General features: G+C 39.3%; 1 protein-coding gene across 2 annotated transcripts in view; it reads right to left on the bottom strand.

The window, feature by feature from the left end:
* Positions 1 to 19,278, bottom strand: part of AK5 (adenylate kinase 5) — an 84,168-nt gene that overhangs the window by 7,206 nt on the left and 57,684 nt on the right. The window contains exons 9-13 of one of the 2 annotated variants that reach the window (XM_059478720.1): positions 17,427 to 17,469; positions 16,282 to 16,326; positions 7,514 to 7,677; positions 6,407 to 6,523; positions 2,427 to 2,588 (exon numbers count right to left, since the gene is read on the bottom strand). In XM_059478720.1, coding sequence (XP_059334703.1) covers positions 2,427 to 2,588; positions 6,407 to 6,523; positions 7,514 to 7,677; positions 16,282 to 16,326; positions 17,427 to 17,469 — 531 coding nt within the window. The remainder of the gene's footprint in view (positions 1 to 2,426; positions 2,589 to 6,406; positions 6,524 to 7,513; positions 7,678 to 16,281; positions 16,327 to 17,426; positions 17,470 to 19,278) is intronic. The other variant, XM_059478721.1, reaches the window with a different exon arrangement.

A 19,278-nucleotide genomic window follows, 5' to 3' on the forward strand; every position in this document is an offset into this window, starting at 1 on the left:
AATAGCACCTTCATGAAGGCATTGCTTCCCTGGAGCTCTTGGATCCCACCAGTTTGCCTAAGGAAAAGAGTACACTAGCCTCTGATCTGTGAGGCCCACGGGCAATTTAAAATAAATCCAGGAATGCAGATGAGAATTTATTTGAAGGGGTTTTCAAATCAACATTGGTAAATTAACTGGTGACTTTGTCTGAAATGGATAGGAAACACACACAGTTCTCTCAGGGAACAGTTATAGCGGCAGCAGCATCTCCATGGCAGCACTAACATCTTCAGCCAGCTTTGGTCAGAGTTGGAGAGTGATAAACCCTCTTAGGAATGAACAAATCCTCAGCACTCAAAATATGTGATGTTTTAATTAAAATGGGAAAGAAAAATATTAAACATGTTAGACTGCTCTAGGTAAAGTCTCATCTTCTGCGTGCATGATATTACAAATTAAAAAAAAAAAAAACAAAGACTATTTTAGCCTAGCCTGCACAAAAAAAAAAAAAAAAAAAAAAAAAAAAAAAAAGCAGTCAGAAGTTATATTTGATATATTTGATCAGAAGTTATTATTATTAGTTTTTCTTCTTTCCACCTGAATTTTCTTTTCATCATTCAGAGAACATTCAGTGGCTGCTAATGTCAATGCTTGGCTGGGTGTAAAATCTGTTTCTATAAATAAGAAACCAACCCCATGCCCTGGGAATTGCAAGCTTCCCCTTGACTCTGCTTTCTTCAACACATGCAGCTTAAATGTATTCACCACTAAAATAGTTTTAAAAGACATTTCCCACAATAATGTTTATAAAGCTGATTTTACAGAGCATTCATACTCAATGGTTCCACCTGGAAGATGGATATATGGTAAGCACCACATTCACCAGAAGCAAGTTCAGACAATGTACAGACACTGTGAGTAAAAGCAGTGTAGACACAGCAAAGCACAGGTATTTTTTAATTTGCAAACACACAATATCAGCCTCCCCAAAACTAATGGTACAAGGACAAATCACATATCCAGCTGTGACCCACAGATTTGGCAGGTTCCTTGAGGAGCTAATGAGCTACTAACTTTCAAGAAAGGACAAAGGACTGCATGCTTTGCCATTATGTAGGGGACAGAGCAGGAACTTGCAGCAGAAGCATTAAGGAAGGGCAAAGAAAGTGCATGTCATGTGAAATGAGGTAGACCAAGACTGCAAAATCTGTGTGAAAGTATTATTTTGGGGCTGTCACTTCCCTGATGCTTCAGAAAGGGAAACACTGTGGTAGGCACAGCTCCCTGGAATAGGATAGTGAGACAGAGAACTCTGTTTTCCTTGGCATTGTGCTGTGTTGCTGTATTGTGTATTGTACTGAATTCTTAGCACATCCTTGCAATTTTGGCAAGATAGCTTCTCAAAGCAAAAACAAATAAACCACATAATCCTTGGTAAGCCTAAAGATGAAAAGTAAGCAGGAACTTTTTTCTGATACTTAGGCTTTGTCTTATGTGCACTTATTGTTGGGGTAAGGAAAGGCCAAAAATCAGAACTCTTCCTTGGAGTATCATTTTTCTCAGCATTGTGTCATTTACCCTGTCCTCAGGTCAGGATATTGGTGCATAAATTAGCTGCACATTCCTCTTTTGGGGACTTTGCAAAGGAGAAAAGTTTGGGGCAGATGATTTTCATGTTTGCTACAGCCCTTAGAAAAAATAGATCCCATAATATTTCCAGAAACTGTTAGTGGATTCTCTCTCTTTTAGGACAAGACAGAGCAGTTGGACTAGATCGTTCTGCAGCTGAACTAAGGGACAGTTTGCCATGACAGAGCAGAGAAGCAAAGAAAGAAAAAACCCCAAAATCCTATGTAAATGGGTCTACAGATGTGCCAGCTAAGTGCACTTTTTCTTGCTTCTCTTGAAGTATTGATTATAGAATAAAAAGAATGCTTAAAATATCACATCCTGAGCAGGTGCGAACCGAGGCAATTCATTGAAATTAATATAACTATGTTATTTATTCCAGCAAAAAGATCTCTCTTGTATGAAGGCCTGTTTTCTTTCAGGATATACACTGTCAGTTTTGAAAATTTTACTAAAGGGCTTTGGATTAACATAATCTTTCATCCTAATTCTGAAAGCCCTTATATAGTAATACATCCTAATACTTGAAGAAAAGCTTTCTAGAATTTATTTTAAATAAGCGATTCTACACAGGTGAGTTATTGATTCAGGATATGTTCTCTGACTAAGGATAAATCTGGGGTTTTATTCTTTCAAACTGTACTGTGGAACTCACAAGTTTGCAGAAGTTGCAAACAAACCAGGGAATTATAAAATGAGAACAACTGGAAAGTGTGGGAACAGTTCATAAATGGTGACATGTCAGTGTTTTCCAAATACTGCTAATATAATTGAAGTTAAAAGCAATAATTTAATTAAAAAGGTCAAGTATTTACCTTGCATAACTGTGTCCTGCTTTCATAGTATGCAATCAGAGGGTTTGATGCTTGATAGTAGCTTTCAATCCTGTCCTCAGTGGTTTCAGTGTTCTCAGAGCTCTGGCTGCTCATGGTTTCTGCAGAACAGTCCAGGCAGAGCACGAGCTTTGGTTCCCCAATCTAGACACCAAGGAAAACAGCAAACATTCAAAGCACTGGCCCAGCAAAAGAGATTTTGTTTGGAAAACACCAAAACAGTCACCAAGGAATTTGTGAGCAAATAGTATTTGTCTACAGGGAAATGATGTTTATCAACAACCACCCCTCACTGTGGCAGCACTAAGGGAAGCCAGCACTGAGGAGCAAGCAAGGCTGTGCTTGCCTGGACTCTGCACAGAGAGACAGAGATGGGATCTGACAAATTCTGGCTGCTTGGACTCAAGAGTGTCAGTTCATTATTTGCTGGATGCAAACAGTACAGGACTTATGCAACACTTGACTCAGTTATATTTGTAGCCTTTTTGTTGTTCAATGTGTGAAAAGGGAGTGGTAAACTTAGCTTAGTATTTCAAGATGCAGTAGCAGGAAATGTTCACATAAAAGTGTACCCACTTGAGATGGAAATGAGTAACAACAGGCTCAGGGACACCATCAAATATTCACAGGAATACATCCTGTGGATTACTTTATGTCACACAGTGTTTTATGTCCTTGTTTGTAGTGTACCCACACCATTCCTCCCCATGCTGCAAAGGAGGGATGTGATACATTTCTCTGCATTTTCAAATTGGCAAGTAATTTCCAAATTCTGTGGGAAGCTGGTCATTTAATGCTGTTTGGCTAGTGCCAAACTAGTCATGAGGGAGAGTCTGTCCTTTACTCTAATAAAAATAAATACAGATTTATTTATTTTGATTCTTGGGCCTGGAAAAGGTCATAAATAATCGTCTCTTTCTACATTTGATCATAGATATTGCAGTATATTATGGGGAAAAAAGAAATGGCAAGAAGGAGCAAAATGTTCTTTATGGTATTTCAGGAGAGAGCCAAAAGTTCTAAACACAAATCCTCATCGTTCTCTCCCTGAAATACTCAAAATTATGTATATCATTTTGCATAAATCTTGGAATGCAGTGCCATGCACCCTGCTCAGGCACAGAACTCTCTGACACAAGATTTTGTATGAGCAAAACCTGCTGGGCTGAGTCCAAAGCCATAAATTCCACTGTCTCAAGCAAAATAAAGGTGTTACAGGATCAGTGGGGAAAACAAGTTTATTTTTCCATGCCATTATGTATTTAATCCTTCAATGACATGCTCAGTCTTTTTCTCATTCCTTCCCTTTCCAGCAGGGATCTGGAAAACACTTTTTTAGGAAAAAGTGAGAAGTTTTGGAAAAAGATTACTTAACACTAGTGACAATTACAAAATCATATTTTTACCATGGCTACAGTAAAGAAAGTCTAAATGACTGATATATGGAAATTGTCATTGTTATCTTTGTTGACAGCCCCCAAAGGAAGAAATATTCTAAAGGTAAATATTTCATGTCAGGGCTTCTGCATTTGACTGAGGATGTCTGGATTGTGTTGACCTTTCTACTACCCTTAATGACTTTCTAGGAGAAGCTGAAGCCAAGGGATTATGTCAGACAGTTCAATAACAGGCTTTTATCTACCCATTTTTTCCACACAGAAAACATTAATGCAATTAGCTGTAGCAGCACTGAGTTTGGGGATTTAAAAAGCCAACAAGGCAGTTTTAATAGTGCAAGAGACATAGAGAATTAAAAAAAAAAAGATGTGGGCTTAATCAATGATTTAAACAAATGCCCTTTTTGTATAACTGGATTAGGATGGTGAGAAGTTATTTCCTCCCAGTTTTACATGAGGAATTCCATGGTCTGTTCTAAATTATAATAGAATAAATGGGAAATAATTCCTTTTATCAGTTGTATTGTCACCTTACAAGGAGGATATGAAGGACTCCCCTGACTGATAGGATCAGATAATAGCTTCTTGCTTGATACACTCAGTCTGATTTGCTTTTGAAAAATGTACATGGTTTTCTTAGAAGTTTCAGTATTGCTATCTGGAATTCAAACCATTACAGAAATATCTTTCTTCCAAACAAACCCACAAAGAGTGAAACTAATGCCCTTATCTGGTATCACACCAATTTTTGCCACTTTTTAAAAAATTATGATTTTCCTGACACAATTTAGCTTAAATAATACATACCAAACAAGTCTAATAGTTTTTGGGTTTTACTCTGTCTCACTGGGTACTTCCCACCTAGTGTTGTGGAATACATAATTTTAAAATGTTTTTTCATTTTGTAGAAAAACTGAGGAGGGAACAGAGTTTTGTGCTTCTGTAGAATTATGGCTGAGTAAAAATACAATTGCATCATAGATGGGAATCGGGTAAAACTGGCTGGAGAATCAGCTGTTTCTACATAGCTCATTCTGTTTATGAGTCAAGCTCTGAAACACAAGCATTATTCTTGATGTCTTCTAAATAGAACAGGTCTTTGTTAACAATTATAAAGCTTTTCACATATAATGTAGATATGTAGCACTATTCATCTGTACTTTGCTGCCAATAATTAGTAAGGCCTGATGCGCACCTCTTTTCATTCAGTTATAATTTAAGAACTTCTCATCACCCTTTGGAAAGAACTGCAAAGCATTATCTCAAAAATGACTCATTGTAAAAAACTTCACAGTTTTACTGAGCAGCCAGTAAAAAAAACAGCCTCTGGAAAGTGGATACAAGGCACAACAGGGGGGACTTAGCACCTTCAAAACAGTCACTTGAAGTCCTTGTTTTTACTCCAAATGCCAAATGCAGTCCAGCATCTTTTGCTGCTTTCAGGAAATTTAAGGAACTCTGCTTCAGCCTGGGATGCATTAGGACTTACTTGCCTGCAATACCTCAGTGCAGGGCACCCCAATCTCTAATCCCCACTTCATAATATAGAGGAGTGTCCACAGGACACCAACATGTATGCCTGCCAGAGAAACAGCACTGCTGAAATAGTTCCTCCTTAGACACAAAACGAGAGAAATCTCCAGCATCTTTTTAATAATCTACAGCATTTTATTAAAGGGACTAGTAAGTCAACATTTCTGTGAATGACTTCTATGGCAAATCTCATTGCTCATTACTTTGTCTGGCTTCAGATGCCTAAATTTTGCTAGGCTTTTATGGTAATCAACTACATAAATAAAGCAGCTAAAGGCTCAGTGAGAAAAGAGGGGATTCGCTGTTTTATAAGGTAATAAAGTTTTATCACCTTATAAACTTGTTTAGGACATTTTTGGAGTGTAATGTGATGTAACATATACTAACTATTATCCCTAATTCACCACTTCTTTTCTCCCAAGCCCTGGCAGATTCATTCACATGCTCAGACAGAGTATTTCCTGCAGGCTGAGAAATGCACGGCTGAGGCTTCTCACGAGGTCTCAGCACATACTGGGGAAATCGAGAGCTCTCGGAGCTGCCACGCAGGCACTTGCAGAACGCTCTTTTTATGGCTGTGCCACCTGTTACCCACCACAAAAATTAAATCTGGGTTTGGCTGCTGCAAGTGACAGCAAGCTTTAGCAGAGCTGGCTTACTGGTAATAAATATTAACTGTGAAGATACATACTTTTATGATTGTGCATCAGATTTTCATCAGAAGTACAGCACTATCCACTAGAACCAGAAAACTGGTTCTAAAATGATGTTTTCCCCTAAATGTGAATTGTTTCTGGTTTATATTAAATTTAGATAAAATCAACCTTTACTTCTCCTTGTATTCTAGATTCTTTGTAGGTAAGAGCAACAGCCAGATTTGCTATACTGATGGGGTGCCAAAATTTCAGTGATCAGCAGCACAGCTCTCCTGGATTGGCTTGTTACACGTCCCTGCTGCAATCAGCTGAAGAGAGGGACTGAAGCAGCACCAGAATTACAGGAGTTACAGCAGCATTACAGTTATATGGTCACCTTGCTCTCAAACTCTTCTGCATCTTTCAGCTCTTGGGGAAACCCATCAATCAGAAATCCTTTTGTGTCCCCTAGCTTGGAAACCATGGCTTCCTTCAGTAGCTCCAGAACAATACCCTGTATAGGAAAGAGAGGGAATTAGTTGGTTAATTACAAAGAGAGATTGATACCTTTGTTTGTTGCACTGACTTTAGTCCTATACCCTTGACAACAGCTCTGTGAATGCAGGTGTTTTGCTTGTCCTGCAGGTAGCAGGGCACCCTGCTTTTTATTCTCTCAGGACCGGCTATGCCACACAAATCTGATGTTGCAATCCACCCAAGATTTCCCAAAATACCTTCCAGATAGGTCAGAATATTTCATAGTTTCAAAATGAATGTTAATACCTGTGAAACTCTAGAGTACCGCTGCAGCATTTTCCAATCTGATTGCATTTTGCTATGTCACTGGTGTAATTACATTACATGGAAAGTGACCCCATCTGACCAAACACACTGAAGAGCAAAGCAATCAAAATCAAGCCTGAGCACAGCTTTTAGTTTCCCCTGAGCAAAATTTCCCAGTATCTTTCATTAACAAACACATCCTCTGACCTAGCTGCAGTTGCTGAATACCCACCAAGAGTTGGGACTGTGGACCTGCCATGTGAAAGCCAGGTCCAGCTGAGAACAACACCCTCTGCCTTCACAATTTCCATTAAGCTGCAGTCCAGCTACTCTGGGATGTCAGCCAGCTCTGCAGAGAACTGCTGCAGGTACTGTAATTTAAAATAGCTGCCAGGAGGACCAGCTCTGAATCTGAAATGTAACGCTATAAAAAGGACATAAAGTTTCTGTTTCCTGTACTTACACTTACATTTTGCCATGCATCTGTCTCACTGTATTTCATGTCTGATTTATTGCCTATGTGAAACATAAAGAAATACTGGCACTGAAAAGGGAAACAAGTGCCATGGATTTGGCAAAGAGGAAATGTCTCCCTGAGGTTAGAGATTAATTTTACTGAAATGGGAACCATCAGCTCCAGCATCTATTTCACTGGTTTAGACAATATACCTACCACTGCCTTTGTTTAACCATTAGAACCCCAAATAAAACCATCACTCACGCCAGGAACAGGTTCACCACATTCCACAATGTCTTTGATCAATTTACTTCTCTCTGATAATGACAATAATTCATTTTGGAGAAGGTCACTAGTGGACAGGTGAGTAAATCCATATTTCTTGGCTAACTGTTCACATTGGCTACCTTTGCCAGAGCCAGGCCCACCTATGTGAGGGAAAAAATACCTAGAATTAGAAAAGAACAAAGATGTCGCAATTTTCAAACTATACCCATCAAGAAAATGGGAGGAAATTGATGACACTGTTTTGCAATTTTTAATTTTTTTTTTTGTAGAGAAATTGTCTACAGTAGAACTAGTCATATACATATGATACAGCTTCAGTGTACCTTTCTGATACAGCTACAGTGCTGACTCAAAAATGTGTTGAAGTTGAAGGAGTCACAACAGTGTGAAATCTCTAACAGAGGAGAACCTGTTCCTAAAACACCATTAGCATGTAAAGGAAAACCATGAAAGAGCCTGTGGAAAAGGGTATTTCACTCTGCACTCGTTCAGTTTGACAGCTGCAACAAATCATAGCAAGTAATGTTCGCTGCAGCCCCGTGAGGGGAATAACGACGAGCGCCCACCTGCACCTGCCCACAGGAGCTGTGGGAGAGAGCACCAGGAGGGGAAGGGCACTGACCCGGGAATGCTGGGGGTGTCCTCCTGGCAGGAATGGCTCCTCCAGCCTCCTGCTTCCCTTGGCCAGCCAGCAGCCTCCAGCTCAGAGCCAGAGCTCTGCCTGTGCCGCTCTGCAGGTGCAGGCGCTGTCGGGCCCAGCTCCTCCATGCAGGCGGCCGCTTCTCGCTCCGCCCCAAGGCCGCGGCACGGAAGCCATGGCGGGGAAGTCCATGGCATGGAAGGTCTCTCTCTTCAGGCTCCTGCTGAGGCATTGCAGCCACCTCTGCCTGGCCGGAGAGAGGGACAGCCCACGGAACCTTCTGGAAGCCACTTGCCAGGTGTCCCAGCGCGGTGCCATCAGCGCCGCCAGCACAGCTGAGGTGAGGCCCTGAGGCGCCATGGCGGTGCCAGGGCATGGCGGGCAGGAAGGCCAATTCCTGCTGGGAGTTTGTGGAGAAACCCTCACTGCTGTAGCAGCAATTCTGCAGCCTCTGATGGATCTGTTCAGAAGATCTACTGCAGTAGGAGGTAATTACAGCCTTGGAGGGAGACAATGCTCAAACTCTTTTCAGTAGAGTTTTTCAGCAGGTGACCTGTGTTATTTATCAACTGCTGGGTCTTGCGGGTAGGGCTACACAGCTGTGCTCTGTGCATTTAAGAGGCTAAAAAATATGAGGCTTTCCTGTTTCCTTATCCTTCCACAAACAAATATAGGAATAACACATTCACAATAGAACAATTTTAGCACCGTCTCTTGCCTCACTTGAACTTTCTTCTAACTTTTGCATTCAATGTAAGAAATAATTGCTCTGAGCATATAATTTTCAGAGAAATTACAGTACTGTAGCTGAGACTAAAAATTGGGTCACAAAGGAGTAGCATCAAAGGAAGGGGTTTGTATTCTGTGATGTGCAGTTTTTTACTTCAACTTCACAAGGAGAATAAGCAGCCTGTGGTGTGAGAATCACACCTGTGCTATAATTTTTCTACAACTATCTTTGTTGCAGGCTTATCTTCTGGCCAATGTGGGTTGTATCTTGTTTTTCTGTTGCCATAATCTGAAGAACATTATTGTTTTCTAAAAACACTAGTTGAAAGAAAACAAGGAAAAAATAGGAGTGGCTATAAAGAAACAGATGTAACAAAATTACAGGCAAATTACTAGTAATGAATCCCTTAAATATCAGAGTGGCAATTAATAGTATTTCTGGCCTGTTTTGGGCTTTTTTAGCTCAGGAAGTTTGTTTACACATTTTGTCTTCTAGCCTTGAGTATGCTAACAGTGCAGTAATTTAATTCTATTTATTTGGTGTATATATGCAGTGTTAAAAAAACCCAGCTATAAAGATTATTGTATCCTTTTCCTTATATAACTGTTTCTCTTCTGAATGCAGAGCCCAATGAGAAGTTTCATAATTTCTACTCATACACAAAATTACTAAATCTCTTATTAGAAATAACAATACAAGGACATTTTTTTGTTTTTAGCAGGTAAATATTCAGAAAATTTGATGTGCTTCTAATACCTTTGTGTGTTAGAATTTTAAAAGAGAACATTGTCAGAGTGGCACAATATGCAGGGCATACACCACAATGAGTGTTCCTCCAAAACATTAATTAAAATGGCCATTTTTAATAGAAGAGTTCAAACAAAGCAGAGATAAACATGCTGAGCTCTTTAAAGAGTAAAAACATATTTGATTAAGTTATGTGCTAAAATTGGTAGTTTTTATGGCCACTGGTATTAATTTAGATTCATCTCATGAGTAGCAGAGCATCCCACTGCTTGACAAATGCACACAACCCACTTTATCAAGTCTTGTGCTTTCTTATCCATGAAAGAGACCACAGTTCTGGCTTGGCATGATCTGAGAAGAGACTGAATTCCCCAGGAAGTTCAGCATTGTGGGCTGAACACAACTTGGCCTTTACATCAGTATTAATTTACATGTCTGAAATGAAAATATTACCTTGTCTCCCTCTGAAGTTTCTTAGTGTGACTGGAATAGAGCTATTCAGGTGAGAAAAGATGTGATAGTGCATTTTCTTACTAATTAGGTGTTGCCTTCTTGCTCAGATTACATTCTTAAAACACTGCTACATAAGCAGCTTTAACAGCAAATTAATCCTGCAGCCATGAAGCTCACAGTGAATTTGTGGTGCTACAAAAATTGTACCTGTTCTTTTAGTGGATATTCTTCTTAAATCTATTCATTTTTTCTAAAGAAAAAAAAATAATGTTAAGAAAGTTTATCTGGAATAACAGCTGCATATGAAACGTGACAAAGGCTAGTGAAAAGATTTTTTCAGTTAAGAGTCCACTGCAACTTGTTACAGTGTTTTTCATATGGAAAATATTTGAGGCATTAAAAAAGGCAATCGAGTTTTCCCAATGGCTCAATTGTTAGCAGAAAAATATATCCCCACTTTTGTTGTGAAGGCGTAAGATTCTTTGTGAACACTGTTATTTTTTCTCTATGCTGTCATCTTGTGATCTGCCTACGTATACTTGGGAAAAAAAACTGTAGGTTCATGGTAACTTGTTATTCAGATTAATCATGTTGTTTTCTGATTTCTATGTATGTTATGCAGAGAAAAAAGTAAAGCCTAGCAAACAGCCAGAGGAACTAGGAGTGTGAGGTGACCTGTAGGACAATATAGAACTACCAGCAGTTCTTCAATATTAGCATGCTTTTGTATTTTCCTAGTATTGCTCAGTGCAGTGGACCTTGCTTTAAAGCTCATTTGGTAACTTAATAAAAACCCAAAAATTGCAGGTAAAGAAATTAAGAACATTGTATTAATCAGTGAGGTTATTCTTGGAAACAGAACTCTTTGAGTGTCCCTTTGTGCTTTTTGATACAAATGGTAAGCAAGAATATGGAACCAGAGGACTAACACAGAAATTAAATGCAGCTCTCTATATTGCTTTTCTGCAGACAAGGCCAGATTAAAAGGTCTATGCAATCCCTTAGAGCAATATTCCCTTCCATTATGTTGATTCATCGGCCTGTGAGAGGGGATCTCATGGTAAATAACTTTCTGGCAGCACTGCTGACTTAGGTGGTTACTTTTTAAATTATTGAGTGCAGAAATGCTTCACAGAGAGTCCTTCAAGGAGAGAAAAGAGTGTCTCAGTGAGTGTGGTAACAGCCAATTGCCCAAGCAGCACTTCAGGGTGTTCAGCTGCAGCCAGCCCTGGATCAAAGGTGTCAGCTCTCCTCCCTCCTGCCCCAATGTCCCCCGGAGTGGGAAGGCTGAGCAGCCTGGGCATGTGACTGAAATGAACAGCTCTGACCCAGAGCACAGCGTCACCAGCAGAGAATGAATGATGGCACAGGGAGCCGGGACTGCTACTGTGAACGAGCATGGCCAGGAACACACAATACGAGCAGTGCATGGGCCAGCCTTGCTGCCAGAAACACTGACAGAGCAAAAGTGCCATGCAGACAGACTGAGATGCCTCTATTTTAAATCTTACAAGTTTATTATATACCAAAATATCAGGAGTATTTATATAAAAAGCCAGCAGTAGGATTTACAAGACAGTCCCACTATTTAATTTAAAATGTTTCAATTTCAAGACCTTGCTATCATAATGAGCATCATCCCTGTATCAGGGAGAAGTGCCTACAGGGGAAATCTAGCTGCACAAGAGAGCCTCAGAAGTCTGAATTGAAACCAAAATAACCCCAGTCAGTCTATCTCTAAATTCAAGCAAAAATTTTGGACTACTTGATCAGTTTTGGCAGTTTTACCAATGCTACTTGGATTTTATAGACAAGTAAAAATAAGCCTTAACTTCAGAATATGGTATTTGAAGGCTTCTCAATAGCACCTCATCTGCTGTTCACAAATTATTTCAGTCTAAGTGAAACCATACAGGAATTGTGCTATTACTTAACAACAACAACAAAAAAGGCCTCAACACTTTCTTTGTATTTCTTTTTTCTGAGAAATTATTTTAATTAGAAAACTACATGTTGTGCATGTTGGCAGAGTGATGCAATATCCTGGGACATCACTGAGTTTTCATCCTTCTTAAAGAAAATGTGAAGTTTGTTTCACAGGAAATCAGGGAAATCAGCTTTGCACAGCATCCACAGTTAGTTTGGACCGATTGGGGGCTTAATTATCAGTATTGTTCATTCTCAGCTTTTCTGATTGCAGGTATTGTAGCATAATTTACATTGGAAGGGACCTCATCTGGTTAAACCTTATAGTCAAAGCAGGCCTAAATTAATGATAAATTGAATTAGGTAGTGTCATTCAAGGTCTGACATACCTGGGACGAATAAAGAGTTTGAGTTTTGTGATATTTTTGCTTGTTGAATTTTGGTGTGTGTGCAAGCTCCTGCCTGCAGTTGATAATGTCTACTTCTAGGTGGAAGTGGTGAGAATATCTTCAGTGTCAGCTAAAAAGCTGGTCGTTCTTACACTGAGTTTAAGCAATTACAAGCTTTAGATCATCAGCAAGAATATAACAAAGATTCAGTAGGGGAGAGTGGTTACATTAGCTAAGCTTTAAACACCTCATTTACAAGTCAGCGGGGAGTTTGTTTCTGATCCAAAGCGCAGAAAGATTCCTGAACCTCCGGTTTTACTTTCAGCCTCAGCTGAAGCCAACTGTTTTGTGAAGCTGCTGCAGAGGCCAGGGAGGGGGAATGCTCCCAGAAACTGTGCCACGTATGACACTTCTGTGGATGCAATATGGAATATTGCCGTAGTTAAGAATTAGAAGATCATTCAACATTCATTGTGGTTAAAATTGATGGCATAGGGTTTTTTGTTTGGTTTTTTTTTTTTGTTTGTTTGTTTGTCTTTTAATGACTGGCAATGATTACTTAAGTTTTGAATATTTATTAGAGCATCACCCAATTTTATCTTTGTGCCTCTTTATATTTTTTTTCTTTGAATTTTACTTTGCTGGCCAAATTTATCTTTGTTTTTCCTCTTTCATTATCCTGCTGTTTTCTCTTATATTTTTTACTTGCTGGTACTCTTTCTCTGCTTTACAATATGGATAGAACATTAACATTGTTTCTTAATTAATCCAGCTTGACTGTTATTCCAATTAATTCCTACATTAGCTCTAATGTAAACTTTTGCTAATTAGATGATTTCTTTTTCTTTCCCTTTTTGGAAAATTTTCAAGGGTAATTAGTGGGAGAGGGAACTGCCTGTTCCTTTCCCTTTGTCACAAACAGTATCTCTGTTTGTCAGGTATGGCAGATGGTGCATTCATTTTGATTTGTTTGTAAACTTCTTCAAATGTACATGTTTAAAATTCTAGCTTCAAAACACCTTTATAAGCATCTTATTATTTCCTCATGAAATAATGCACACCTGTGTAATGAGTCAACATCCTTAAAGGCACCTGAGCCCAAGGCAGTTTTTCCCATTGCAGTATCCCACAGCAGCCTGCTCTGACCCAACTTCTCTGCTCCCTCTCTAGTCAGGGTATCATAAACTGAACATCTCCAGCACTGCTCACTGCTCACTGCAGCAGAGCACTTTAACCACTGACATTTTGGGCTTTTTAAACTTTTCCCCATCCCCAACAGTTTTGTTCTGCTTCTTTGAGATTTCTTCATATTTTTCTTTCACTGTCGTACCATTCCAAACGATCAGATTTCAGCTCTTGACTGACATTTCCTGCCTGCAGAAACGTGTGCATGTGGGCAGTGTGTACAAAGCTAAAGCTGCAGTGCCTGTGGATCATCAGGGGATCCCTGCAGATTTACCTGCCTGAAAAGGACTCAAGGCAAAAGAGCTGTGGCCACTCCAACTTATCTGCTGCAAGAATTCTGTCTCTGGGAATGCCATTTATTTTCACTACCTAAGTGGAATAAAGTCAAGATTTTGCAGACAAATGAGCAACCATGGGGATCTCATTTTGTTCAAAAAACCCCAACAAACCCACAAAAAACCTCTCACTCTTCTCATAAGACTTTAAGAAACTTTTTCAGGGGTGCAAGGATGGGAGTGGAGATGGAGGTATTCTGGGAAAAAGAATAAATCATTCTAGATAATTTTTTGAAAATTAACCCACATTTGGACTCAGTAAAACTTTTTATAATAACCTTTTTCACAAAGAAAATTGAGTTTTGATTAAGGCACAATTTATGTCTGCTCCCAGGATGTATTTACTAGAAAATCAGAGCACAAATAACTAGGAAAAAGGTGTGATTTCAATTTTAAGCTGCAAGATGGCTACTGGATGTCCTATAAAAAATTATAAATGAAAATTTGAAATCACTCCTTGTAAAATAAAAAGTTTCCCAGAGGCAAATGAAAAATATGCTTTGCCACGGACAATTTCAGAGGCAAAATTCCTTGAGTGTGTTCTGATTTTTTTCTTAAAAATCTGTTTGTACAAACCAAAATGATTTTTTTTTCAATAAGATACGTGAGACAGAATTAAAATTTTTCACTGTAGCGACTAGCAGGAAAGGTGTACTTCAGTAAGCATAGATTACAGTTTGCTTAAAGGACTGAAAATTAGGTTCTATGCACCCTTCCTTTAAGAAAAAGTCTCCAGTGAACTCTTCAGTAACCTCATTTTACTTTTTCAAGCACATAAAAATTGAGTTGCAATAAATTAACTTGTATTTGGCATAAGAGAGCATGAGATATAATTGCAACATGAGAACACTCTTTTAATAGAATCTTTTAGATTGCAAGGAAGTTCTTGGAATCATTTATTCAAACAACTGTGTTACACTGGGATCAGCCACAGCAGGTTGATCTGAACTCTGTCAGATTGGGGTTTGAACATCTGTCAGCATGGAGGCTCTACAGTTTCTGGGCAACTTGTTCCAGTGTTTGACTACCCTCATAGTAAAAAAGTGGGGTTTGTGTTCAGGAGAAATTGAATGCATTTTAAGTTGTCCCATTTTCTCTTGTCCTGTCACTGGGCACTGCTGAGAAATTCAGGCTCCCTCATCTTCATTCCCTCCCATCAGGTAATTATTAATACTTAATGGTAAAATCTTCTGGAGCTTTCTCTTCTCCAGGTTGAACAGTCCCAGTTCTCTCAGCCTCTCCTCAAATGACAGATGCTCCTACTCCTCAAATATCTTTGTGGTCCTGCACCACACTCCAGTAAATCATTCTCTCTTGTACTGGGAGCCCAGACTGGACACAGTGCTCCAGATGCATCCACATCAGTGCTGAATAGGGAGAAAGGATCACCCCCCTCAGCCTGCAGGTATTGGAATGTTTTTTGATGCTTCTTGAGTTCTGGTTCTGAATAAAATTTCCATTCACTTATTATTAATTTTGGAAGTTTTGTAATTTTTTTCCCCCAGGAAAAACAATGCACAAATTGATATAGTTTTATGTAAAATCCCCCATGTATCTGGTATCTGTCCTTAGGTCCTTGGAAATGTGTGTTCCTGCTCTGGATTGTAAAGCAGTTCTAAAAACTGCTCAATACAAAAGCAATTATTCTTTCTAAGTAATTAGTACCAAGCTTTAAAATCAATCTTCTGGCTATAATTTGTTTTAAAAGACTGCTCCAAGTTTATGCTAATTATATTACTCACATTCATGTGATAAAAGGCATTAACATGGTGCTTTTACTCTGTGGATTTCCAAAAGGAATAGAAAAGTAAACCCTGAACCTGCAGAGTTTCAGTGCTAAGGATCATGCCTGGTGAGCAGCCTGTTGGCTTTTAACACGATGCTGAACAGATGTAGAATTGAAACCTGTATTTAACAGAAGTTGCCTCACAAATAAAGAAGGGAAGAGACCTGATATTTTCCAGCCAAATCTTAAACTTCTGAGTTACAATCCAATTTAGTAAAAATTTAATTAGTGCTGGTGAGGCAGCTTTGGTGTGGGAAGTCCCACAACTCAACTGTAACTGCACAAGAACTAAGGTTATTTTGAACATGTTCATGAATCAAAGGAGCTGCCTGCTCTGAGCTTTACACAACTGTTGATAGTATGGTTAGACCCAAGTTAATTACATATTATTAAATCCTAACTCCCTTTCAAAAGACTAAACCAACATTATAGAATCAATATTCTCAGCCAATCTATTTTGCTAAATAAATAAATAAATAAATAAATCACATAATCAAAGCTAAATAACATGGGAATATTCAAGAGTAGCAGTTAAATTAGGAATCCTACTTACCGAAAACAAAAATGATGTTTGATTTCCTTAGATCTTCTGAAAAATCTAAAATGAAAATAAAAATTCTTTAGTGGCAAGAGCTACTAATTTTAATGCCAGCTACTTACCACACCAAATTGTGTAACACTCATGCAAGGGGATCTGATTTTACTAGATTTACTTTCTGCTATAAGAATAGATATGCTTTCTCCATTCCAAAAGGAGCTATTATCCACAAGCCTATTAATCTCTCAGTTTCATAGTTGTCATATATGACAAAGACATTTTACCTGAAAATAGACCTTGCAATACACATCAGTTCTTTAAGAAAAGGAAGGAAGAGAGAAGCAGATTCATCTTGATGTAACAATGTGATGCAATGCCTCCTCAGCCACTGCAGTTTCTACTGAGTATATTATTACATTATAATTGCTATAGAATCTTGTCCACCTCCCATTTACATTTTATACTCTCTGAAACGAAGTTCTAAATTCCTCTGAGGCCCAAATTCAGCCAAATAATAACCATCTTAGCTGAAATCCAGGCAATACACTCACCAAAACAATGGTGTGTATTACAGCTTTGTCTTTAACAGAAAGCGTATCTTTTGAAAAAGCAATTCCTTCTGGTCTGAGTCCCAGCCATTGCACTGATTATACAGTCCAGAAGGTGATCTTGCACCATGTGAGCCTGCTGAAATTTTATTATGTCTTTGAGTTAATCACTTACAAGACACATGTGATTTTGTTAACCACATACAAGACACTTCATACAATTTTTGGGGTTGATTTTGTGGTGTGTAGATCTCTTATTGCAAAAAATCATTAGCCATGAAAAGTCTTGCTTTATCCTTTTATTCCTCTTAGACTCTACTTTCCAAGGAGACTTTCATAACTGCCAATTTCTGAAAACAACTATGAGATTTGATGCTGATTAACAGTAGTATTTTCTAATAATTTTTGATCCACTGGCCAAAAGAGTATAGAAACATGTTTTACAAACTTAAAATTTCATTTGAAAGAATTCACATGATAAAAATCCCTTGAGGCATAAACTTCACAATATAACTCACCTGTATTAACTTTACTTTCTAATTAACTATTTAAATAACAGGAAATCAAAGGTTTCAAAATTAAATGGCAATTGACACTGAAAAAGAAACTCACCTCCTGTGCTCTCATAACCAGAAAAACTTGACTGATCCTCCTCCTGTTAATTAAGCAATTGACAAATTGAAATGGATGTTCTGCATAGTTTGCATTTCTTCTTATATCTGCTTATCTGTATATCTTAATATGTATTTCTCTAAGGTCTCAGTTTTAATCTATGTTGAGATATGGTTTACAGTGTCACAGAAATGCTGTTAGTGCTGTTGCAGTTGCTAGAACACGAGCACAGAGAACCCAAGGTATCTTGAGATGATTCAGCGTCCCATATAATGAGTGGAGGTCCTCAGGGTTGGGAATGGGGACTGGTGTTGTTTAACATCATTGTTGGTGACATGGACAGTGGGACCAAGTGCACCTTCAGCAAGTTTGCCAATGACACCAAGCTGTGCTCGAGGGAAGGGATGGCACCAGAGGGACCTGGATGTGCTTGAGAGGTGGGGCCGTGTGAGCCTAATGGAGTTCAGGGCCAAGTACAAGGTACTGCTCCTGTGTCAGGGCAATCCCAAGCAGTTACAGGCTGGATGGAGAACGGATCCAGTGCAGTCCAGGGAAAAAAGACTCGGAGTCATTGGCTCCACATGATCCATCAGTGTGCATGTGCAGCCCAGAAAGCCAACTGTGTCCAGGCTGCCCCAAAGGCAGCGTGGGCAGCAGGCTGAGGGAGCAGATTGCACCTCTCTGCCCTGCCCTCCTGAGACCTCACCTGGGCGCTGCACCTGGCTCTGGGGGCCCAGCACAAGGACAGGGACCTGCTGGAGCCAGTCCAGAGGAGCCCACAAAGATGCTCAGAGGGCTGGAACACCTCTCCTAGGAAGACAGGCTGAGAGAGATGGGGTTGTTCAGCCTGGAGAGGTCTCTGCAGAGACCTTACAGCAGCCTCCCAGGACCTGAAAGGGGCCTGCAAGAGAGCTGGAGAGGGACTATTTCCAAGGAGATAGAGTGACAAGGGGGAATGGCTTTAAACTGAAAGACAGTAGGATTAGATGAGATCTTGGGAAGAAATTCTTCACTGTGAGGACAGAGAGGCACTGGAACATGTTTCCCAGAGATGTTAGAGATGACCCATCCCTGGAAGTGTTCAAGGCCAGGCCAGGCTTGGGGCTTTGAACAACCTGGTCTAGTGCAACATATCCCTGCCTGCTGGGGGTTTGGAGCAAGATGATCTTTAAGGTCCCTTCCAACCCAGGCCATTCTCTGCTGCAATACTGGTTTTGTGAGGAATGGCTCTTCAGTGTCCAAATGCACAATTCCCACATGATAGATAAGCAACCAATGTGCATCCTGAATTTCTTCTGAAGTCACCATGGTATGATCAGCTGTTAATAGTGAGAAAGCAATACTGGAGAAACTTCTAAAAGTGAGCTATAACATAAAGATGACATTGGTCTTTAATCTCAAATGTGTTGACCTTCTGCATGTGACACAAGCTACAAGTTGTTATAAAGGCTGTTGAACTACAAGGAGGGACTACACCAGGGAAATGGGGGATGTAGCATGTTTTGTCTCCTGAGATTTAGCCACTTAAAATTATTTTTTTACTGTATATTACAATCAATGAGAAATTACAAATATTGGCCAGCAAGACTGTCAGAATGGGAATTCTTTATTGTTCTGATAAGTGAGAATTATATATATGCTGGACATATTCTAGATTATAAGGTGTCAATATACCCATACCACCAATGCTTTAGCCTGGTCTGTAAAATATCAATAATAGCATTGACAGTAACACATCCTCATGTGACATCATGACATCATCAGTGCCTAACATCAGCATGAAACATGTTATGTGAGTCATCTCAGTAGCATATGGCAGCACAGCTCTCAGAAATAGCCTCCTTTAAATGTG

This window comes from Ammospiza nelsoni, chromosome 9 (genome assembly GCF_027579445.1).
Source record: "Ammospiza nelsoni isolate bAmmNel1 chromosome 9, bAmmNel1.pri, whole genome shotgun sequence".
In the NCBI taxonomy this organism is placed as follows: Eukaryota; Metazoa; Chordata; class Aves; order Passeriformes; family Passerellidae; genus Ammospiza; species Ammospiza nelsoni.